Source organism: Caretta caretta, chromosome 4 (genome assembly GCF_965140235.1).
Source record: "Caretta caretta isolate rCarCar2 chromosome 4, rCarCar1.hap1, whole genome shotgun sequence".
Lineage (NCBI taxonomy): Eukaryota > Metazoa > Chordata > Testudines > Cheloniidae > Caretta > Caretta caretta.
Window position 1 is genome coordinate 126,912,128 of NC_134209.1, and position 25,287 is coordinate 126,937,414.

General features: G+C 41.1%; 1 protein-coding gene across 3 annotated transcripts in view; it reads right to left on the minus strand.

Annotated features, from left to right (window-relative positions):
* Positions 1-25,287, minus strand: part of STX18 (syntaxin 18) — a 122,085-nt gene that overhangs the window by 31,512 nt on the left and 65,286 nt on the right. For all 3 annotated transcript variants that reach the window (XM_048848874.2, XM_048848873.2, XM_048848877.2), the window contains 4 exons: positions 8,545-8,660; positions 6,487-6,564; positions 6,242-6,308; positions 504-619 (listed from right to left, as the gene is read on the minus strand). In XM_048848874.2, coding sequence (XP_048704831.2) covers positions 504-619; positions 6,242-6,308; positions 6,487-6,564; positions 8,545-8,660 — 377 coding nt within the window. The remainder of the gene's footprint in view (positions 1-503; positions 620-6,241; positions 6,309-6,486; positions 6,565-8,544; positions 8,661-25,287) is intronic.

Consider the following 25,287-nt stretch of genomic DNA (forward strand, 5'->3'; position numbering starts at 1 on the left):
GTTTATAGTGATCTCTGCTGGCAGCTCTGCGTGGAAAAATGTGCTTCAAAAAAAAGTTTTTGCCATTGGCTGAAGAATGCTTCTGAAACATGCCACAAAGTTTAAGACTTTGCTGCCTCACTCTCAGAATCTGCTTTGCGACAGCCTGGTTACCATAGGAAGGGAGAGAGAAAGAAGAGGAGGTAAAAGTGACAAGAGGAAGCCTTACAATAGCTCTGTGATCTGAAAAAAGAAAAGGAGTACTTGTGGCACCTTAGAGACTAACACATTTATTACAGCATAAGCTTTCGTGAGCTATAGCTCACTTCAGAGTGAGCTGTAGCTCACGAAAGCTTATGCTCAAATAAATTGGTTAGTCTCTAAGGTGCCACAAGTACTCCTTTTCTTTTTACGGATACAGACTAACACGGCTGCTACTGTGTAATCTGTGATCTGAGGAAGGTATCCAGTTGGGTGAAGAGTGCCTGCCACAAAAGTAAAAACGAATAGGATTGGATTCTTACCTTTGTTTTCCTCATAAGCAGGTTTTTCTTCAGATTCTTCTGAAGAATTCTTTACAATTTTTTCAGGGAAAGAGGATGCTTGAGCTTTATTGCTCTGTTCAGGTTCAAGCCTGGACCTACAACACAAGAGCCCATAATTTAACTAAGTTTATACAGCTGATTCTCCCTAAAATGAGAATAAGGAGTTGATCAAAGATTACTTAGAAATATACCATACAGTAAAGTCAGCCTTACAAAACTCTTACGAAAATTTACCAGCCAAGACACAAAATCTATTTACCACCCTTTACCATGATGTTTGAGAATAATAAAGAAAATGAAGGACATTTTACTCACTCCAGAAAAAAATAATTACTTGCTCAGGGTAAGCAAAATATTGTATCCATTTATTGCAGCCTTACTAAGGATTACAATGAACTTCCTTTGATAAACCTAGCATATTAAAATGTCAATTCTAAACTAATTTGTTTAAACAGTCCTCTAATACCAAACATGCTTTCTGTTTGGCCAATGGCCAATTCAACATTACTTTTCAAGTAATCTTTGAGTTCTTACTGTATATATTGTCAAAATATCATCAAGCAAAGGTAACAAAATATAAACTCTGAGCATCTGGTTTCAAACATAATTATCTTTATTCAGCAAGCCAACGTACTCCAGTAGTGCAGCCAGTAAAGGAAAATTAATCTCACATATACTGTTTGCCAAAGAGCATAGCAGATACTTAGAAGCAAATCAAGAAAGTTTGTATGTGATGTACAGATTTATTGTAAAGTAACTCCCTGCAACTGTCTGTAATATTAATAAGTGTGCTATGAAAAGAGCATTGGGCTGGGACCAGGGGTGAAAGTAACTTAAAGGACTTACCTGTATTCCGGAGTCCTGAGCAGGGGGGCGTAGCTTCGACAGGAAGAGGCGTGGTCTCAACCAGAAGAGGCGGGTCCTTTAAATACCCGGGCCCTTTAAATCAAGATTTAAAGGCCCCAGGGCTCCGGCTTCAGCTGGGAGCCCTGGGGCCTTTAAATCACCCCCAGAGCTACCAGCTGCAGAGGCAGCTGGGAGCCCCGGGGCTCAGGGGCGATTTAAAGGGCCCCAGGATCTGGCCGCCGCTACCACAGCAGAGCTCTGGACCCTTTAAATCACTGCCAGAGCCCTGCCGCCACTACCTCGGGGCTCTGGCAGTGAGGCTTGGGTGGCGCTTTAAAGGGCCCAGGAGCTCTGGCCGCTGTGGGCAGCCCCGGGGATTCAGAGGGGCTGATTTAAAGGGTGCGGGGCTCCCCGCAGCGGCCAGAGCCCCTGGCCCTTTAAATCAGCGCTGAAGCCTTGCCACCACTACCCCACGGCTCCGGCAGCGGGGCTCGGGGGGCACTTTAAAGGGCTCAGGGCTCCCCACAGGAGCCGGAGCTCCTGGCCCTTTAAAGCGCGGCCGGAGCCCTGCCACCGCTACTCCAGGGGCTCCAGCAGTGGGGCTCGGGCAGCACTTTAAAGGGCCTGGGGCTCTGGCCACTGCGTGGAGCCTGGGGCCCTTTAAAGCACCAGCCTGGGGAAGCCGGTCTGGTCCGGCACGGCATACTGGCTCTTGCCGGTACGCCATACCGGATTGGACCGGCTTACTTTCACCTCTGGCTGGGACTTAGGAAACATGAATGGCATCCTCAGCTCAGCCACTGGCCTGTTTAGTGATTTTGGGCAAGTCACATCATCTGTAAAATGGGGATAATGATGCTGACCTCATTTGTAAAATGTTTTGAGATCTATTGATGAAAAGAGCTACATAAGATCTAGGGATTAATTAATGTATTAATTATTATTATTAAAAGACCAATTAAAATATCAGTTATTTATTCAGCGATCTCTTGCTAAATATCCGTCACACATATTTCTCCTAAAAAAATACAGAAATAGAGTAATAGTGGAATTTAAAATGAGCAGTAAACTTCAGTGGTTTGTATTTGTCAGCTATGAACTCTAATAGCAAGGGACTGGAGGACTGAAGCTAAACTGGTATGCTGTTATATGGAGAAACTAAATAGCAGATCTGACCTCTTTATATTTTTTCAAGTATTGATGAAAATTTGCTACCCAAGAATGCAAATGACTGATAAAAACTATCAGGCAATAACACCTGCCAACCCAGTGCACTAGGTATTGCAGTAGCTTTCTCTAACACACAAAAAATCTCACATATGACCTTTTACTCTGTCTAAATACTTGTGTATAATTCCTTTGGTATGTACCCAGTTAGGATATTAATAAAAAATGGAGAAAGTGGGATAAAAAGTCTAATCTGCTCATTCTCACTATATTTAAAACAAGACAAAAAGAGAGGTAACATGAACTCTGGTCCTATAAATTAACTACAAGAACTGGGTCTTGGGGGAAGCATGTACAGTAAAAAAAAGCCTCCTGCATCTGTACTATAGATAGAAATCTATGACTTGCTGAAGATGACAATAACAATTTGCATAATTGCTCTGAAAAACAATACAATACTAATTCCCCATGTAAATGAAAACTAACTTGAGTTGAATAAAAGATCTGTTCTCTCTTTAAAAGCTGTATCCACTGCCAGAGTTTGCAGTCTGTACCTATGAACAGTTTATAATAGGAGATAAAATATAATTTTAAATATCAATTAATATAACTATTTTTAACTGATTAGGCACATTTCATAAAATCGTAGCAATGTAGGGCTGGAAGGGACCTTGAGAGGTCATCATGTCCAGCCCTTTCTGCTGAGGCAGGACCAAGTAAACCTCGACCATCCCTGACAGCTGCTTGCCCAACCTGTTCTTAAAAACCTCTAATGATGGGGATTCCGCAACCTCCCTTAGAAGCTTGTTTCAGATCTTAACTACCCTCATATCTAACCTACATTCCCTTTGCTGCAGATTAAGCCCATTACTTCTTGTCCTGTCTTCAGTGGACATGAATAACAATTAATCATATTCTTCATTTAACAGCTTTTAACATATTTGAAGACTATTACCAAGTCCCCCACAGCCTTCTTTTCTCAAACTAAAGGTTATTTTGAATTCTAATCCTGTCCTCCAAAGTGCTTGCAACCCCTCTCAGTTTGGCGTCATCTGCAAACTTTATAAGCATACTCTCCGTTTCATTTTCCAGTTATTAATCAAATGCTGACTCGTACTGGTCCCAAGACTAATCCCTGCAGGATCCCACTAGATACACTCTCTGTTTGACAGCAAACCATTGATAACTACTGTTCGAGTACGGTCTTTTAACCAGTTATGTACCCACTTTATAGTAATTTAACCTAGACTGCATTTTCCTAATTTGTTTATGAGAATATCAGAGGGGACTGTGCCAAACACCTTATTAAAAATCAAGATATATTACATCTACTGCTTCCTCACCATCCACTAGGTCAGTAACCTAGCAACATAAAATGGAAGGGTAACAGCCCACTTCTCTTAACATTCATTTTGGGAAATTAGTCGAATCTAATTGGCAGAAGTTTTGAATACACAAAGCCAAATTATATTATGTCAGGAAATTACAACACCCAGATAGTTTGTTTAAGATTTAGAATGCTCATCTAAATAAAGAGAAACAAGATTTACTTATATAATACTAAAAAAGGCTCCTATTAACAAGCATATATTTAATGCCTGCTAAACTGCAGTAAAGAAGATCTGATGAAGGATTAATTGACTTTTAAATAAATATATCCCTTTATTTTTTGTAATCCTTACCTTCCAGAGTATGCTAACATACCCATTTTCAATTAACAATTAATAAAAAGTCTGCAATGCAGCAGACTTTAACAAAACCTAGTTTAAATAATAAAACAAATTCTTATTATCACATGAAGTGTCTACTGAAATCCGTAGGGAAATTACAAATCAACTAGTTGAAGGCATATGAAAAAAACCAATTTTTCTTTAAGTCATCAGAAAGATTGGTTTATGCCCTGTGATTTATTTAAATTGAATTTTAATTTAAATAGCAATTTAGCTATTGCATCACATCTGCAGTGCATACAGCCTCCACCTGGTTAACATCTGTTTTCTGGTCCTTACACTGGGTAAGACTGGCAAAACAACATATTTTGGTCTTTTACTCAAGATTTTATTTAAGTGTTATACTGTGGTTTAGCCTTGAGAGAAGTTCTAACTTCTAGTGTATCTCTTTTGCTCCATTGTTAGCGCACATAAAATTGATTTGTTTTCCCCATTTACTTCAATGAGGCATCTTGAAAATGGGCTTCACATGGAGGTGATAGCACAACAACATGGTGAGCAGAATAGCAGGGAACATTTATTAGCTTAATTAGATGACGGCTGGAATCAAACTGTTTTTTTCTTCAAAATTCAATATGAAGAATACTGAATCTGACAAGATTTTATGCCTAATGTGCAAGACTTTATTGCTGGGTTGGTTTTTTTCCATTGTGTTGTATGAGAAGCTGCCTCTCAATGGGTTACAAAAAATTGTAAGGCATTATCCTGACTTTCTAATATAGTTGGTTTGAACCTCTCCACAAAAGAAAAATAAAATATATCTTACAGCTATTTATTTCTAAGGGGAAAAGCCTCAAGTGAATCCCATCACCTCTAATTACAGATTTTGTATGATTCTGGAGATACAACATCCCAGAGGATATTTAAAGACCACCCCACTAGTTTTAATTAAAATAATATCTGACATGTTCGCACTCTAACCAGATAAAGGAGTATGAGTTCTTTGAAAAATGTTTGAGACTTTAACTACTGGCACATACATTGTGCAATTTGTTATTTCCACATGAAAACTTGCCTCAGGGAAAACAGGGTTAAAATGTGCATTGTGAAGACTCAGAAAAAGTTGGCAGTATTACAACTTTAGAGACTTTGGTTTTTAGAAGTGACCAACTTTAAATTGTTAACTTTCTCACTCAGTCTCCCCACATGAAAATGAACAAACCAAAAAGAAAAAACTTGCAGGCAGCTGTGTTTGTAACCCTTGGTTGGAAAAAAGCAACAACCTTCATATTCTTTCATAGTAGCCTTCCTTGGATGACCAGATGTTTCAGGGGAGTAGTAAAACAGTACTAAGACTTTTCACCTCTAGGTGACTAGTTCGAATCTAACTCATGCTAGTGGCAGGAGAAAGCTGTTATTTTCCAATAGCTGTTTGATGAGCTATGAGTTTGTGGTTTCAATCCAGTTTCTAGTTAGTCCACATCACAAAAAATGCTAACTCAAGCATTCTTTTATCCCTCTTAGCAGTGTCCGCAGAAAGATCAGAGCTGAATGGGCATGAAGAGTGAACAATTACACACGGAGAGGGTATCCTCCCTATCAGGTTTGAGGAATATTGTCAGGTTGCACTGTCCCCAAACTGGATGATCTTACACACAGTAGCATAGATCTAATTTTAAAAAGGATGGATTACAGAGGCAATTTCAGATCTACACAAGAGTTTCCTTGTATTTGTGGGTTTCAAGTCAGATTGTTAATCCTTCTTTTAACAATTCTGTGGTTTATTCATATACTTATCTGAAATCTGGAACAAATGGTTATATATTTTAGCATTCAGCATTTTATAGCCTTCACGGTGTGACACAGGCATAAAAAGTACGAATATGCAGCCGTTCACAATGAAAGCTGCACATATTGTTGCTTCTAATGAATATGTGCATCAGCTGAAACTTGCTAGTCCCATGCACTAGGTTCACATTTATTCAGCTAAAGAGTTACATAGGGAACCAGGCAATTTAAAGTAACAGTACTCACAATCTTTTCTTATCTACCATTCGTTTGACTCGGATGGCTCTTTGTTCAGAGTACAGCTTACACACTCCTGTTCAAAAATGTCAAGAAGAGCAGAAAAAAACGTAGTTAGACGACCATGATTTTCTCTCAGAAATTATCAGTATGATCTTAAAAATATGAAAATAAAGAGGTTGACAATATTGTACAATCAAATAATTATTCACTTTGAACTGTTATACATTTGTAGAAAAACATGCATAAGGTACTTTTTAAATAATCTTCAATGAAATCCAAGACAGCTGCTCTGTGCTCCCTCACTTGTGGGGATTGGACGTTCTTGTGTGCTGAAATGAAAAATTTCAAGATAATATTTTACACTTTGTGTTGAAGAATATGAAAGCCTACCTTTTCAGTTTTCCACAGAATATACTCTTTATATACAACTTTATATTTCCAAAAATCTATTAGTATATTTTAAGAAATTAAATTTATATCTTCACAATAGCAGTTAAAGAAAATAAAAAATAGTATCACGTAGTTTACCTTTTATCATTGCTCGTAGATAGTTTCTTCAGGTTCCCTAGTTATGTGTCAATTACATTTGTATTAAAAATAGACTTTTGCTGAAGCTAAGCTTAAAGAGACAAATCTAAAGACTCAACTTGCCTGTAACGTACTAGACTATAGACTCTCCAGGATAGAGATTGTCTTGATATTTATGTCTTGCCCAGTGCCAAGCACCAATTTGGCCCTTAAATATTTATGTTTTTTATTTTAATAACATATAGCTCCCATGGCTACATTACAGAAATACATTTCTTATTAGTGCTGCAGATGTGTATCTATCTATCTATGGAAGCTTAAATTTGATGCAAACCTTTGGTACACTTATCACATATTAGGAAAGACCGGCTTTTTAGCAAGTCAACCTAGGGTTATCCAACCCTGACACAGTATGCCCACCCATTCCTTGAATTTATCTTTACCATGTGTTCCAGTCTCCTCTCTTAATAGTCTACTCCCTGTGCTGATGGTCCTCTTTGGAATGCTCCCATTGGCATTAGTTATAAATCGGGCTTCTAATTTTAAGATTTTAACCAATAAACACAGATAAAACCTCTCAGATACAAAAAATGAAATTGGTGTTTATACAATAAAGACAAGAAATAGATACTTGTTTCTAAGGGCTTGTCTACACAGAGCAGTAATACAGACTACAGAAGTGTGATTTCTAATGTGCACTAAAGTGTTGCAAATTAACTGGTCCATGCAGATCCTGCTGGTGAGCACTAAGGGTACCCCAGTGTGCTTTAATGTAGTGCTGTTTGAAACAGTACTATGTTAAAGAGCATATGAAATATTACAAACAGATTACTCATTACAGTATATTTGAGTAAAATATACAAAGAATGTATACAAAGAGAGCCCCAACCTCCCCTCCCTCAATTTTTGGACATCTACATAAAACTCAAAAATTGCTAAAAAGAATCCCCCCCAAATAAAATTAATAAACCCCCAAAATCAAAACCCTAGTTAGAAATTATCTTTTATCAGTTCAATCAATTTTGTCCTCTTCTTGTAGCTTGACCTGTCATGATTGACCATGACCTTGGACATGCCACGTACTGACATGACTTGGTGCATGCAATCAAATCAATTTTAAAAAGGCAAAAGAACACTCAGGTCATGAACCCTCATAAAATATATCCTGCAAGGCTTTCATCTGGATATCAGAAGCTTCTTCCTCATACTATCAAGATTGGCCATATTCCTTTACAAACTCAGTATCCAGCAGTGGCCACAATATTCCAAGCGTGCTATCAAGAAAACTTTGCATAATGAAACCATTGTCACTTAGTTGTATACAACTAATTCTTCTTGGCTTGTCTATATGAATGTTTAGTTTGTGGCAAGCGGGGGTGTGAATCTACTAACAGTTCCCTAGTGCACTTTGATCTACCCCGCTTTGAACCAGGAGTAGATTTAAGACAGTGGTGGGCAACCTGCGGCTCATCAGGGTAACCTGATTGCGGGACGCAAGACATTTTGCTGATGTTGACCATCAGCAGGCATGGCCCCCCGCAGCTCCCAGTGGCCACGGTTCGTCATTCCCAGCCAATGTTTACTCAAACAGATGTACATCAAAAATAATTCCACTGAAGTCAATGGAGTTACAAGGGTTTAAGTGAATGGAAAATTAAACCCTATGTATCTTTCTTTTTAAAGGTTGCTCAGAATATTGTTCAACCTTCAAAGTCATATCAGCATTTATCATTAACTCTTCAATAATTAACATAATCCATTTACCATTTTATTAATTTTACCTTCTGTTCTCAGCTGTTGAATGGCATCAGCACATGTCCTCATAAATATTTGAGCATCTTGATCAATCTGATCACGTTCTGGGTCTGTCATCCTAATGTATTCAGACATAAGATGGCTGAGGAAAAAAATGAAATACTATCATTTTTTTAAAATCCTGTATAATTTATAAATGTATGTTTTGACCTTCCTTTCTCTACTTCTCTTCATTGAGATGTATTTATTTATTTATTTTTGTGTCAAGTTATTCAGCCTGATTTTCATAAAGACCAAGAAGGTGCAATGGGCCACTCTCAAAGTACAATACCCAGCATACTGGTGGAATATCACTAAAAAACAGTCACCTACCTTTCTGTGACTGTTGTTCTCCGAGATGTGTTACACGTCTATTTCACTGTGGGTGCGTGCATGCCTCGTGCGCAGTTGTCAGAGAACTTTTTCCCCTCTTCAGTACCTATCAGGGCAGCTTGAGCGCCCTGGGCCGTCGCATGCCACTGCATGCATGTATAAGAGGACAGAGCCACCCCGACTCCCTTCTTACTGGATAGACTCCGATAGAGAGGAGGAGGAGAGTGGGTCATGGAATGGACATGTGCAACACATTTAGAAGAACACCACTTACAGAAAGGTAGGCGTGACCGAACGTACCCCTGTATTCACCACTATAGTAATAATCTTTGTACAAAATAAGCCTTGCGAGGTAGCATTTGAAAATTAACTACTCACTAGTCAGTAAGATCATGGTGAAATGTGTGTAGCAACACTATAGGTAAAGTTATAAACATAAGGGGAAATTATGACTCAAGGTGTTTACCAGACAAGTTTGGAGGGTGGGTAAAACAGTTTCTCAAAGTTGACACCTCTAGCCAGGTGTCATCAAAGCTGATGGGCAATCACCTGTCATGTGGCCATGCTTTGGCAAGGAATGGGGGCAGGAACAAACAGATCTGCATTTTAGCAAACAACAGCATGGAACCTCTTACACCACAAGACTCCTTGTCTCCGTCCTCACAGCAGGAATTAACTTTATCTCAGGGTAACCCTTCAAGGAAATGCATTTCAAAGGGGGACTGGACTACAAAGTGAGGGGTAAAAACACCTCATGGTATCTCTTCCTATCCATCTCTCTCTCTCTCTGACCTAAGACAACAAAAGGAAGCAGCCATTTGACTTTTGGAGAGAACCTGACCTGAAATTTGGACAGCCGTGTTGTTGGGATCATGTGGTAAGGATCTGATCTTGAACCAAGTCTAATTTGTTAAGTTTTAGCACAAGAAGACATTTTCTCTTTATTTCTCTTGTAATCATTTCTGACTTTAATGCCGTATGGTTGTACTCACTTAAAATCTCTCTCTTTGTGGTTAAATAAACTTGTTTTCTTCTTGAATCAAACAAATCCAGTGTTACATTCAAACTGAATTGTTTGGGTAACCCCATTTAAAGTAGCAAACTGTTGGACATTTTTCCCTTACAGGGGCAACAAACCTAAAATATTTTAACTTTCCAGGAAAGGGCTGGACATTGCAAAACCCACATTTTGAAGGAAAATTCAGGACTGGGAGTGTGTTGGGATCACCCTCCAAGTAGTAACTCAGGCTGGTGGAAGCCAGAGTGTGACTGGAGTATGCTGGCAGGCTGCAGCTATACACAGACACTCAGGGAGTTACCTACATTCTGTTTGGCTGTTTGTGAGGGGCTCAAATTGGGAGCTACATCTGCAAAGCATTGTGAGGTACCCCAGGCTGCAGGGCAGGCAGTGACACAACCCCTCACTGGCTGGATTGTACCCCGGAATGTCATAGTAGGTAAATATTTTTTCTTCTTTGAATGATTGCACGTGCCCATTTCACTGTAGGGGAATCACAAGCAGTTTAACATGGAGAAGGGATCGGAGTCTACCTGAACAGTGATTGTAGAACAACCCGTCAGAAATTGGCTCCATTCCTACACTGACTGGAAATGGCATAATGAGCAGCAAAAATGTGAACCGATGACCAAGTTGTTGCTTTGCAAATGTCTTAAATAGGTACTTGCACAAGGAAAGCTGCTGAAGCTGCTTGAGTGGGCAGAAGCTCTAGGAAGTGACAGGATATTCGTTAACTGGTAGCACAAATGAATGCAGGAAGAAATTCACTAAGGGGAAGCCAGTTGGCCTTTCATCTTGTCTGCAGTCATGACAAATAACTTACACTGAGGATCCAAAGGACCCAGTGTGGTCCCCCCAGCCCAGACGAGTAGCTGGAAGACAGATGCATACCCAAGGACATGCTATATGGGGAGCTATCAGAGGGAACAAGAACAACCAGACATCCCAGGCTTCGCTATAAAGACACATGCAAGCGAGATATGGAGGAATTTTGAATTGCTCCCAAACAAAGGGAAATCTTGGCAAGTGATCATAACAAGTGGCGCCATTATCTCCATCAGGGTATCAAAGTCCATGACAGGAGCTGACTCCTACAGCTTGAAGAGAAAAGTGCCCACAGGAAGCAAGCAACTCCCAACCAAGACACACGTATTTGCAACTGCCAAAGATCATGCAAATCTCGGATTCGACTATTCAGTCATATGGGACATTGAAAACCATTTACATCATAGGCTGCAATTCCCACCGTCTCTCACTGATGAAAGGATGCCAATATCAGCGTGGTCCAAGTAGAAGGCTAACACTCTTAACATCCAATGAATGAAGTTTATCCTCATCTCTATGTATGTGAGGCTTTGGGAAGAAAACTGGCAAATAATTTGCTTGGTTAATGTGGAAATTGGAAACCACCTTTGTCAGGAATTTTGGGTGGAGGTGGAGGTAAACTTTATCCTTCTAGAAAACTGTACAAGGAAGTTCTGAGACTAAGGCTCTCAGCCTGCTGAGGTTACCACAACCATAAATGCCACCGTCAGAAAGGTGGAGTACGGAGCAAGACACAAAAGGTTCAAAGTGTGATCCCATTAATTTTGCTAGCACCAGGTGGAGATCCCCTGGAGGAACAGGTTCTTGTGCCTGTGGGTATAACTGTCTAACCCTTCTAGAAATCTGATATTGGGACTGCAAAAAAGCAATCTATGACTCACTGAAGGATGGAAAGCTGAAATTGCTGCTAAATGTACTGTAGCAGAACGGTCAGACCTTGATGTTTTAGGTGCAACAGATAGCCCTAAATGTGGTTGATGGAGGCTTGCACTGAAGAGACATGTTTCTGTTGAGCCAGATAGAAAAACATTTCCATTTAGCCAGGTAAGTACACCTAGTTGAAGCCTTTCTACTATTCAGAAGTAATTCCTGAACGTCTTCTGAGCAAGCCCTTTCTAATGGTGTTAGCCAGGAAGCATCCAGGCTGTCAAGCTTGCAGATTGCAGTGGAGCAGATGGCCCTGGTCCTGAAAAATCACATCTGGGTGCAACAGAAAAGGCAGACGAGATCTCATTGACAATGCTAGTAGGGTTGAGAACCAGTGTTGTCAAGGAAACGCTGGTGCTCTCAGTACGAGGTAAGCATCGTCCTGTTTGGTCTTGAACAAGACTCTGGGAAGTAATGGTATCAGAGGACAGGCATAGAGCACAGAGTTCTTTCATGGTAGCAAGAAAGCATCCATTAATGAACTCGGACTGTGATGCCCCCAACCCTCCTCCATGGAGCGGAACTGATGGCGCTGAAGGTGGACTAGATGATGGTCACAGCAGACAGTATTTGAATCTCGGATTGGCCTCTCACTAGCCTGTCATCCAGGTAGAAGAACACATGGATCCCCAACCTCCGAAGATATGCATCTACCACCATCATCATGCACTCTGTGGGGGGCTGCTTATAGGCCAAACAGAAGTACTGCAAATTGGTAGTGGCTTCCATTCACTATGAACCTGAGAAATTTCCAGTAGTCTGAACAGATCTTTAAGTTGAGGCCAGCAGGGAAGGAGTAATAGAAACTAGGGTAACCATGCAGAACTTTATTTTCCTCAGGTATTTGTTTCACTCAGATCTAAAATAGGCCTGAGATTGCCTTTTACTTTGTGAATAAGGAAACAGCAGGAATAAAAACCTTTCTCCCTGAGAAACAGAGGAACTTCTGCTATGGCGCTGTGACACTCTGTACCTCAGGGGAACACCCTGCACGCCCATGTTCATCCTTATAACATGATTGTGTGGTAACCAATACAAAGTTTGTCATGTCAGGTATCTTTGGAAGGCTCATGGTGCACTGCACACTGTTGTTATAGTAATGTATATAGTTATGAGGCTGAAAATGTGTCCTCATGGCTTAAAACAAGCCCAAACAAAACTCTCCAGGAGCAGAGGGGCAGTTCACACCTCATCAGGGTACGTATGGGACAAAGCCAGCCCGGCCCTACAGGAACAAAGGACACTAGCCTAGGCAGCAACAAAGGATCTGTTGGACTCTTGAGTGAGTCACCCCTCTTTCCTTGGTCAGTTTGGGACTATAAGGTAATGTTCACCTGATTCTGATGGGGTCGGGACAGGGGAGCAAAACCTAGGGAAGAAAGAACATGATAAAAGGGAGAGACTTTTGCCATGCTCTCTCTCTTCCAACTCCATCTACAGACACCGCCAACAAGCGACTAAAGCACTGACCAAAGGGGAAAGCCTAGCTGAAGGGCAACCAGCCAGCATATGGTGAGAAGCATCTAAGTTTGTAAGGGCACTGAAAGTGTTAAGATCAGCTTAGAATGTGTTTTGCTTTTATTTCTTTGACCAAATCTGACTTGTGCATTGACTTATAATCACTTAAAATCTATCTTTTGTAGTTAACAAATTTGTTTGTTTATTCTACCTGAAGCAGTGCCTTTGGTCTGAAGTGTGTCAGAGACTCCCTGTGGGATAACAAGCCTGGTACATATCAATTTCTTTGTTAAATTGACAAACTCATATAAACCTGCAGCATCCAGAGGGCGTAACTGGACACTGCAAGACCGAGGTTCCTAGGGTTGTAACTGGGACCGGAGATATTGGCTAGTGTCATTCAGTTGCACAATCCAAGCAGCGGTTAGCCAAAAGTGCTCACTCACGTAGCTGGGAGCAGCTTACATGCCAGAGGCTGTGCGTGAACAGGCCGGGAGTGGGGGTTCTCACAGCAGAGCAGGGTAAAGCTGGCTCCCAGAGTCAAGGATTGGAGTGACCTAGCAGATCACTGGTCCAGATAACACCAGGGGAACATCACAGGTGCCCACTAGAAGGAGAGATTCGACCTCCTGCTGAAGAACAATCTCATGAGAGTGGTTCCTGAAGAGGGACAGGGAAGGCAGGTGGGAAGGGGGATAGAACCAAATTGAAGGGAATATCCCAGCTCCACAAAGGTTAAGACCCACTGAAGAGTTGTGATACAAGTCCAAGCACAGAGGAAGTGGGAGAGACTATTGCAAAACATAATCGGTAGGAAAAGATGGGCCTGTAGGCACTGGTATATTGCCCTAAACAAACCTGTCAAAATGTGTGTCTAGACTGAGCTGCTGATCAAGAGAAACCTACTGTCGCAGAGGAGAAGGGAGGTGGTCACCTCCTGTAATTCCTGTCCCTTATTCTCTGCAGGTCTTGGGGCTCAAGCTCCGATATCTGTAAGCTTGCTGTGGTGGGAACTGCTTCCTCTTCTTCCATAGTGTATAGATTCCAAGTGGCTTCAGAGTTATCCTGGACTCTGCTAAGCTATGTAGTGGCACACAACAGCAGAGAGCGCTTGAGCCACCCTGACAGATATCACTGAGAGAAAAGTTATCTGACAACTGTGAAGGAGGCATTCACACGCCTACAGTGGAATGGACACATTCAATGAAATAATCAATATTTGAGAACATGCTTTTTGGGATTTGTAAGAAAAATAACATTTGTGGAAACATTTATTTCATCCCATCAAACCCCTAGATGAAAGTCCACCACAGATTCTCTTTTACCAAACTGAAGAAAAAAGAAAAAAAGAAACATGCAACTGAAGGGGGGGGAGGGGAGGAGAGTGATAGCTCAGTGGTTTGAGCATTGGGCTGCTAAACCCCGGGTTGTGAGTTCAATCCTTGAGGGGGCCATTTAGGGATCTGGGGCAAAAATTGGGGATTGGTCCTGCTTTGAGCCGGGGGTTGGATTAGATGATCTCCTGAGGTCCCTTCCAACCCTGATATTCTATGATTCTATGAAGAACCCACCATCTATTATTCTCAGTACCTGTTCTTTTTAGACAGTTTTTGGTTCTGAAAGTAAAAGATCCATGTTTCAGAAGCACACTAGCTTACTCAGTAGGATGTAGGACCAACTCAAATAGTGAAAGAACTATAAAAATGTGGAGATTATGAGTTCCCTGAAATTCATGTGTTAATCATTTCATACTCTGAACTTGCCCTTTATAATGCACACGGCTTCACTTCTACAAAATCTCTGACTTCAAAGGACAGCACTTGGAAGAAGGTGTATGGAACAGAATATATTTAACATGATATAGGTTTATCAGATAACTGAAAACATCTACTACTGCTTGCCTCTTTATTTATAGATGATATATTATGCAATTAATAGTTTCTAACAACATTTTACAATTAGTCTTGTAGTTCAGAGATAAACTAAAATGGAAGCAAACATTTGGAAGCAAACAAAGGGTCAAGTACTACCAGGGAGTTTTAAGCAGAACTCTCCATTCAAAGGCAAAACAGGTCCAATGCATTTAAGTGCCCACATTATAGCTTTAGTTTTTTAATTCAGTGTATTATATTAACAACATATATAACACACTAGATACCCAGTAAGATAATATACAAGGAGAGAATATCTACGGTCTGACTGTATCCACTTTTTAGGGATTCCATAGTTGCTCTGTACATGAGAGGGTGATCAAGCTTTTATTGCGGTGATTTATTAGATATTTATCTCAGCCCTCCTGGCTATATATCCACCACAGCACATTACAACCCACTTTAAAACCATAAATGGAAACCTTCCCCCCAATTTTAATTAGTGCAAACCTTTATATGTGACCCAACTCTCCCATTTGTTTACAGCATGTATATTATAAACATGCACATATAATTCTATTTATGTATAGCATATAAAAGTAAAAAGTGAGATAGTTGGTAATCTGTATTTTATTCTGTTTGGTTTCTTATTATTCCCAGCTATGTGGTATACCAAATGCATCACTGAGGAGGTCAGAGTTGCCAATGAGAGCAATTCTAAATGCGAAGTACTACAAAATTATTTCAGTTTCTTTAAATAGAAGATAAACCAGCTAATCCAATTAGGGGAAGAAATGGGGAAAATTTTAACTCACAGGTGCAGCCACGTATGCTTCTTCCATTTACATAGTTAGCCATTTTATTTGTGGGGTTTTGTTTTTTTTAAGAATTGAGAGGTTTCATAAATCTGTGAAAAAATCCCAGTAGGAATTCTAGTCTTCCTAATTTGCACTTTTTAAATAGGATTTGGAGGATTAATGCTCAGAGATTGTCTCATTTTAGAAAAACAGTAGAAATGCCATCCCACAGCCAGATTAAAGTTATATATTTCAAACATAACAAATTATTTAGAGACAGATCATGAGTGATTATATAAAAGAAAATAGCAGCAATTATTTGAAATTATATTTCCATTATTTCAAAGTGTTACATCGAAGTGTTTTGTCAATACCTGAAAAAGACAATGCAACTGTGCTGCAAAGTATTGGTTATTATTATTATTTTCTTATGAGAGATTTACAGTGTACATATAAATTCCTCACCCACAGTATAATAAAATGAATGCCATTAAACATATTGGGACAGATCCTCTGCTTTGCTCCACTCCCTCTCCATAGCTCAGGCAGTGTTCCTCTGACTAGGGTTCACTAGCGTCCCCACAGGTATAGAGCCAGTAAAGCCAGCTTTTACACCAGCCTCCACATAGACCAAATATTGCGCTATGAATCATAGAATCATAGAATATAAGGGTTGGAAGGGACCCCAGAAGGTCATCTAGTCCAACCCCCTGCTCGAAGCAGGACCAATTCCCAGTTAAATCATCCCAGCCAGGGCTTTGTCAAGCCTGACCTTAAAAAACTCTACGGAAGGATATGCTATGCCGCATATCAAGGTAATTGGGGATGGGGCATACCACAATGCACTCCAGCTATCCATAGCTGGTGAATGGTCACTAGGGGAATATTGTCAGATGGAGTAGAGGTCTGCCTGACCTCAACCCGATTAGCCCAAATCCGACAGGAGTCATTTTCAGACCCAATGTGAACCTGATACTTCCCTCCGAACCTGTCTCAACACTGCCACCTCATCCTTGGGGCTTGGTCTGGTGGGGACTCCATACTCCCTACGCCCAGGCCTGCAATCCATCTTCAGCCACCTCCTGCCCATGGGGTCAGTGTGGTAGTGGCCGTGTGCCCCACTCCTGCCTTCTGACACTGCCTTGCTATGCTGTGTGTGCTGCAGAGCAAGCCACGTTGTGACTCACTGGCACACTCTCTCCACAGCACACACAGCATAGTGAAGTAGCAGTGGCTGGCAGGAGCGAGGCACACAGCTGCCGCTGACCAACCCCACAGGCCGGAGGAGATGATCAGAGACTACCCAACCCAACCTGCGCCCAAGAATGTCAGGTTGTTTTCAGACTCTACTCAACCTAAACCAGACACGTGTCGTCAGGTTTGGGTTGGGCTGCAAGATTCTAAGCTGGAGCACCTTACAACAGCCCCTGGGCTTCTCCAACATGTGATCCACATGTGATTGTCTCTTCCTGTCACATGTCTCAATCTGTTCTGCAACGCCAGGTACAGGGCAGGGAAGTAGTGTGTCAAGATCTAGTATGTATATTTGTAGAGAGAATTAGAGGAATAACGGACAGCAATTTCCCATCAAATAAGCAGAGGAACTAACCAGCAATGCGCCTAGCCACAGCCTTGATAGTGAGGAGACATTCCGATTCCCCAGAGAACACACATCATCACCACCAAAAAACTCTTAGCTCGTGAGAAGCACCTAATACTCCACTCAACTCAGGACTTGGGCATGAACAGTAAACAACACATAAGCATTGCAACCTGGCCTCGGTGAGGTAGATACCCCTCCAGGTTTGGCAAAAGGTTCAGGTCAGACGATGCTACTAAATGACTGTACTTGTACTGGCCAAGCAACTGTAAACCACCATGTCAACCCATCTATCCAATGGCAAGGCTCTAGTAAACCGATGTATCATCATGGTCTTGATAAAGAGCCAGTTGCTAGCTTTTAAGACATGTTATTTCTATGATCTGCTATATCATTTGAGTAGGGATTTTCTTAAAGATTTGGAGGAAAAACGCTGCTTAAAAACCTTCAGTCAACCATTTAGACTTCTGTCAGTATCTCAAAATATTGTAGAAATATTTTGGAATGATGCCATTAATAAGTTAGATTTTTAAAATATAAGTAATATAAAATAGTGTCCATAACCTTAGTGGAAAACAAATGTGAAAATAAATCTTTCTAGTGAAAGTAAATAGGGTATATTCTGTTCCTAAAGGGAAAGATATATATTTTTGAAATAGACCCAGATGACCTGCAAATTTAAGTACATGAATACAGCAAACTTATACTTCTTTCTGTGCTGTGATAATGTGATTTAATCAGCACCAAAAAAATGTATGGCAATGTGCAGGAGCCAGAGAAAGACTTTATTTTCAGTCTCTAAATTAACTATTTTATTTTCTATTACTGGTTAACATCACCTGAGCGCTCTCAGCTGTATAAAGGGAGCATGCTTTATTGAGTTCACAAATAGTTAACTGATTTGGTGTTTGTTTTCAAATACTGTTAGGTTCATAAATGAAATATAAGTCTCTGGTAAATAAAAAAATGAAAAACAAACAAAACAAAGCTTATTTTCTTTTTTTCCAATTTATATTGCTTGTCTGTATACCCAGGCTATATTAGATGTACAAATATCTAAGAATCAGTATAATTCATAATGAGGTAACATTAAGCACTGCCAAGCCAACACCAACTCTAAAACAATATCCTCCTCACTCAACACACCCTGAGAAAGCCTGAATAACTACAAAAAGAAAAGGAGTACTTGTGGCACCTTAGAGACTAACCAATTTATTTGAGCATGAGCTTTCGTGAGCTACAGCTCACTTCACATATATTATAACAGCTAATTAACTGAATTCCAGTTTACAGGAAAGAATCTATAAATGTCAGTTTAACCATGGTGGTTTTCTGACATGTGACAGGAATCAATATTTAACCTTCTGATATTTTCTGTACTGATCATGGGTGTAAACACTCTTTGTAACTATCACTAAGCTTTAAAAATAAATGTGTTTACAATTCGAATAAACTCTGCTTTAGGAAAGTCTTTGACTCTGTTCATTTTTTTACTTTCATTAAAATATATGCAATGCCGCAAGTAACTACATCTAACAGAACATGTTCTCTGAACATCAGTCAGAAATTTAATATCCAACCAGGAAACAAATTATTAATGAGCAAATTGTTGAGACAATGACAAACCAGATATTAACAAGCACTTAAAATACTATTATTAAACAATACTTCAAAACAGCTTGATAGCACCTCTCAAATATTAGCTAATTTATTTAAGGCCATAACTAACTGCCAAATTTTACCCTCCCCAAAAGGAGGATTGTGACGGGTTAACCCCCACTCTGGGGTGCCACCTGATATACTGGGGTACCACTGTTCCACCCGACAGGGCTCCCTCACCCTGCCCTGCAGAGCCAGGCCCTCAAGCCTCCTCTAGCACACACACAGGTAGGGAAACACTCAGCTGCAGAAAGACAAAGACACTTAAATCAGGACTTCATGGGGAGTCTTTCAGCTAAGGAACTGCCCAGCACTCAAGTGCACACCCCTCTGGAGTGTAAACCAAGATTCCCTCTAATTTTTTCCACCCACGTGCGGAATAAATTTTGTTATGTGCACCAAGGTAATGTGCAGATGTGCACCACCAGTAGAAACAAAAAACCTAGACATAATATATATATTTTTAAAAAGTTACCAATAGGGATAATTACTGCAGCCAGGACAAGTTAGGCATTTTAGAACTCACTACTCGAAGAATTAAATTAAGTGTAAGACAGAAATAAAAATTATGAAATGCACAGATCAGTCAAAAAACTAACTGAAAGCTCTCCTCCTGAACCATGTCCCCCTCCCCAACTCTGTGGAGATGGGGTACATGGGCAGGGGGAGGGGAAGAGACAGAGTGTGCGTGTGTGCACGAGACACACACACACACACACACACACACACACGGAAATTGTGCGTGCTGGCTGCTGGGGAAGGCTCTGAGAGACCATGCACTTTCTTTTTAAGGCACTCACTCACCCGAAGGCCTGTTCAGACTTCAGAGCTGCTGCAAGTCCTGGGCCCTGTCCCCTCTACCCTGCTCTGTGGAGATGGGGTACAGCAGCTGGGGGTGGGGGGACACCCTGACATCAGCACCCTCCTCCCCCTGCTCTGCACAGCCAGCAGGAGGGTCCCAGGAGCAGCTGCAGGAGCAACATGGCTGCAAAGCAGCAGGGGAGAGGAGCACCTGAACACATGCTGCCAGCTGGATGTGCGTGGCTCTGCTAATCAACTGCGCGGCACTTGAATCTCTCCTGGGTGGCCACCCAACTGCACAGCTTACAGGGAACACAGACATAAACCCCAAATTGTATTGTCTTGCACTGCACAGAGAACTGTATGGCGTAAGCTAATTGACATTAACCTCCTCCCTCAATGTGGAGGAAGATATGCACAGCTTTTTGCCCCCCCGTTATGAATTTTACAAACTGGTTTAGAGAAAACAAAAAGAAGTTTATTAACTACAAAAGACAGACTTTACATGATTATAAGGGATAGCAAACAGATCAAAGCAGATTACCCAGCAAATAAAAACAAACACGCAAACTAAGCTTAATACACTAAGGAATCTGGTTACTAGTAGTAATTTCTCACCCGAAATGTTGTTTTGCTCTTTCTTGCAACTTATAACTCCAGATATTTCTTTCACAGGCCAAACACCTTTTCCAGCCTAGGCTCAGTCTCCCCCTACCCCTTTTGTCTTTGTTTCTTAGATTTTTCCAGGAGTCATCCTGGGTGGGGATTCAGCGAAGAATGAATCTTGATTAACTCACTTCCCTGCCTTATAGAATTTACATATGGCAGGAATCCTTTGTTTCCCAGTTTGATACCCACCCCGTATTAGTAGTTCAAGATGGAGTTCAGTACCAGGTGACATAATCACATGACCCTGCTATGTCAAAGCAGCATCCCAGGAAGCTTCTCAGGAAGGTGGGAGATTAACATCTTCAAAGTCCAATTGTTCTCCCTAATGGCCCATCCATTGCATTCTGTCTGGTGGGCGTTCCCCTGGTGTAAACCCACTTGTAATTGTTACATAGTCAATATTCCTAACTTCAGATACAGAAATGATACATGCACACAAACAGGATAATCATATTCAGTAAACCATAACCTTCCCAAGGATACCTCACATGACCCATCTAGCATAGAACACCTCTTAATTATGCCATATTCATATCATAACAATATCTCTACGAAGAATATGGGATGCAGTGTCACAAGGGTAAAGCCAGAGAGTGGCTGTAGTTTAAAAAAAAAAAAAAAAAGATCAAAAGGAAAGCGGAGTGACAACTAAGGCTATCTCTACACTATGCACCTTTAGCAACATGGCTGTGCCGCTACAGCCGTGCTGCTAAAAGGTGTGCAGTATAGCCGCTGTTTGTCAACAGGAGAGAGCTCTCCTGCCGACAAAAAACTTCCACCCCAATGAGTGGTGTTAGCTCTGTCAGCAACACTCCTGCTGATAAAACGCTGTTCACACCAGTGCTTGTCGGGGACAAAACTTTTGTCTTTCGGTGGGGTGTTTTTTTAACACCTCTAAACGCCCGAAGTTTCGTCTTTCGCTTGCCAGTCTAGACAAAGCGTAAGACTTACAAGAGGCGGCGATCAAACAAAACTCTCTGGACATTACTGATAAACTGTTTCTTCTCTCATCTTTGCAGTGAAAATACTGGGCCAACAGGTATATCTATTTGCCTAATGATTGCTGTTTGCAGTGTATTTGTAGCCATGTCAGTCCCAGGATATTAGAGACACAAGGTAGATGAAGTAATCTCTTTTATTGGACCACCTTCTGCTGGTGAGAGAGAGAAGCTTTCGAGCCACACAGAGCTCTTCTTCAGGTCTGGGAAAGGTACTTCCACATCACAGCAAAACGCGAAGTGAAACAGATTGTTCAGCATAAGTAGTCAGCAAATATTGTAAGGGACTATTCAAGGTAGAGGGGCATGTTAACTCCTCTGCAGTCATAGGACAAAAAGAAGGGATTAGTGGTTACAGATTGTGTAATAAGCCATAAATTCAGGGTCTCTGGTCAGTCCATCATTTTTAGTGTCTAGCAGAGTAATGGATTTAAGCTCCCAGGCTTGTCTTCTGAACGTGTTGTGCAGGTTTCCTTTGAGGATGAGGTTACCACTTTGTGAAAAGTGTTCACCCATAAGTAAGGCTAAGATTTTGTCATGGTTATTTTTAGTAAAAGTCACGGACAGGTCACGGGCAATAAACAAAAATTAATGGAAGCCGTGACCTGTCTGTGACTTTTGCTGCTGCAGTTCCATGGTTTCCACTGCCACCATGGGGGCTGGGAGCTGTGGCATTCCCTCGCTGCCTGCGGAAGCTGGAAGCTGTGGGGGGGCCCTCCACCCACGGCAGCAGGGAGAAGCTATCACCTGTCACTGGAACCCTGAAGAGGGCCCCCTCAGGAGTCTGTTGTCTGTCCCTGAAGCCCTGCCAAGGCCCCGCTGGCTGCCAGCTCCAGAGTCCCACAGGCCCTGGGGCTGAAGCACAGAATGTCACGGAGATCTCTGGAAGTCTCGGATTCCATGACCTCCGTGACATAAACGTAGCCTTACCCATAGGTGATGAGGTGTTTTTGTCTTTTATCATTTTCCTGTGTGAGTTCATTAGAGAAAGTAGTAATTGTTTGGTTTCACCCAGATAATTATTACTGGGGCACTTAGTGCACTGGATGAGGTACACCATATGTTGTGATAGGAATGTACAGAACCTATGGTGTGTTGTAGGGAGTGTTGATCATTGCTGTAATGGAGATAAGTCTGCACAAGTTATGCAAAACAATCTGTTCCACCTTGCATGTTGCTGTGTTGCTCATAGTACCTTTTTCAGACCTGAAGAAGAGCTCAGTATGGTTCAAAAGCTTGTCTCTTTCACCAACAGAAGTTGGTCCAATAAAAGATACTACCTCACCCACCTTCTCCTTGTTTTTGACTTTAATGTATAAATGGAGCCTGTACTTCTTAATGAAGATTAGATTTTTTTTCTTCTAATTTAAAAGGGGATAGTCAAGTAGTTAAGGTCTAAGGTTTTTTTTTAAATAAGTTTTACAAAATCTAATAAATTTAATTACTTTAGTGCTAATGAAAACATTATTTTTAAAGGTTTCAGAGTAACAGCCGTGTTAGTCTGTATTCGCAAAAAGAAAAGGAGTACTTGGGGCACCTTAGAGACTAACCAATTATTTGAGCATGCATCCAATGAAGTGAGCTGTAGCTCACGAAAGCTCATGCTCAAATAAATTGGTTAGTCTCTAAGGTGCCACAAGTACTCCTTTTATTATTTTTAAAGTCAACTGCACTGTGTTACACTGATCTTTTGTGCTAGAACATGAGGAAAAAATACTGAGATCGACAGACCAGTCAAATTTCACTAGCCAAACAAAAATCCCAGCATAATTAGTGAAAAATAAATTTGATTTTTAAAATTGATATAATTTGAATAGTTCAAGTCATTAAAGAAAACCTCTTAAGGTACTGAATGAAATATTCATTAAGAGTGGTAGACAGATAGCCCTAGAGACTATGATCCTCTCTTTATCCACAGATAAGTACATCATGGACAACAGAAACTTCACCACACTCTCCCAGCAGCATACCTCAGTACTAAAGAAACAATGAACGATTGCACAAAACCATATTTTAAAAATATCTGTGGAGAACCTGAAGCTATGAAATACTAAAGAGCGGGAGGCAAAGGATGCAAACAGATACTCCTATGAAGATGAGGTTACACATCTTGTGCAGAAGCTGCAATTCTTTGAGGTTTGTCCCCCTATGGGTGCTCCACTTTAGGTGCACATGCACCTCTCGAGCCCTTGATTGCCGATTTTTCCACTAGCAGTGCCTGTTCAGGTCGCACATGTGCCCTATGCCTCCTCGTGCCAGATACAAATCTACATAGGGAAATATATATGTGGAACTGCCCTCGGCTACTTCTCCACCCGAACATATCCACAGAGAACAGTCCAAAGCAGAGGGGAATGAAGGGGAGGTAGTGGAGCACCCACATGGAGACACATCTTGAAGATCTGCAGTTACTACAAAAAGGTGCACTGGATGATAGTAGGTAAGTAACCTAGTCTTCTTTGAGCAGTGCCCCTTTGGGTGCTCCACTTCAGGTGACTTCCAAGCAGTTTCCACAGAAGGCGGAGAGAGCTTCAGAACTGAAGACAATACTGCAGTACCCAGAGCATCATTAGATCTGAGAGCATGGATTAAAGCACAGAGCTCTGAAAACGTAGGTACTGAAGCCCATGCAGATGGACCTGATGGCAGCGTCCACAACACCTAAGGATGCTTGAAGAGTGGTCTTGGCTAATAACTGGCCCTCTGAAATAATGGACTGGACTTGCTTCCTACTTTTCTGTGGCAGTTGTTCAATAAAGGCCATCTATTTATAGTTTGTGAAACTGTATCTGACCATGAGTGCCTGATAGTTTGCAATACTGAACTGCAGGGTTGCTGGTGAATAGAACTTCCATCCAAATAGATCCAGTCTCTTTTGTTTCTTGTCAAGTGGAGTAGACCTGGAGAAGTGTTGCCTGCCCACTCATTTCCTGAATGGCCTACTAGGGAGTATGGTGGAGGATGGAAATTTGGAGTCCTCAGAAGGAATGTAATACTTTTTATCCACCCTTTTACACACTGGTGGAATAGTAGCAGATGTTTGCCACAGTCTTAGCTGGTCCAGGAGCACCTCGTTGATGGGTAACATCGCCCTGGATGTTGTTGCTGACTGTAGGATATCCAACAGCCTGTATTGTGAATCCCTGACTTCTTCAACTGGAATTTGAAGCATATCAGCTACCCTCTTTATGAGGTCTTCAAATTGCTGAAAAACATCAGCCATGGAAGGTGGTGGCAGCATAAGCATTTTGTCTGGTTGGGTGAGGAGAAAATGAGATGGGTGTTTGAGGGTGGCCTCTTTATGTGCCCTGGCCTCCTGCTCTTCAAATGTCTCCTCCTGTGGGAAGATTGGTTGGAGAGGACAGGATTGAACAACACTAGTCTCTGTTTGACATGGTACCAATGGTCTGGAGCAGTGGTTCTCAACCAGGGATATGCAGAGGACTTCCCAGGGGTACATCAACTCATTTAGATATTTGCCTAGTTTTACAAAAGGCTACATAAAAAGCACTAGTGAAGTCAGTAAAAACTAAAATTTCATACAATGACTTGTTTATATTGCTCTACATACTATACACTGAAATGTAAATATAATATTTATATTCTAATTGATTTATATTATAAATATATGGTAAAATTATAAAGTAGCAATTTTTCAGTAGTAGCGTGCTGTGACACTTTTGTATTTTTGTGTCTCATTTGGTAAGCATGTAGTTTTTAGTGAGGTGAAATCTGGGGATACACAAAACAAATCAGACTCCTGAAAGTGGTAGA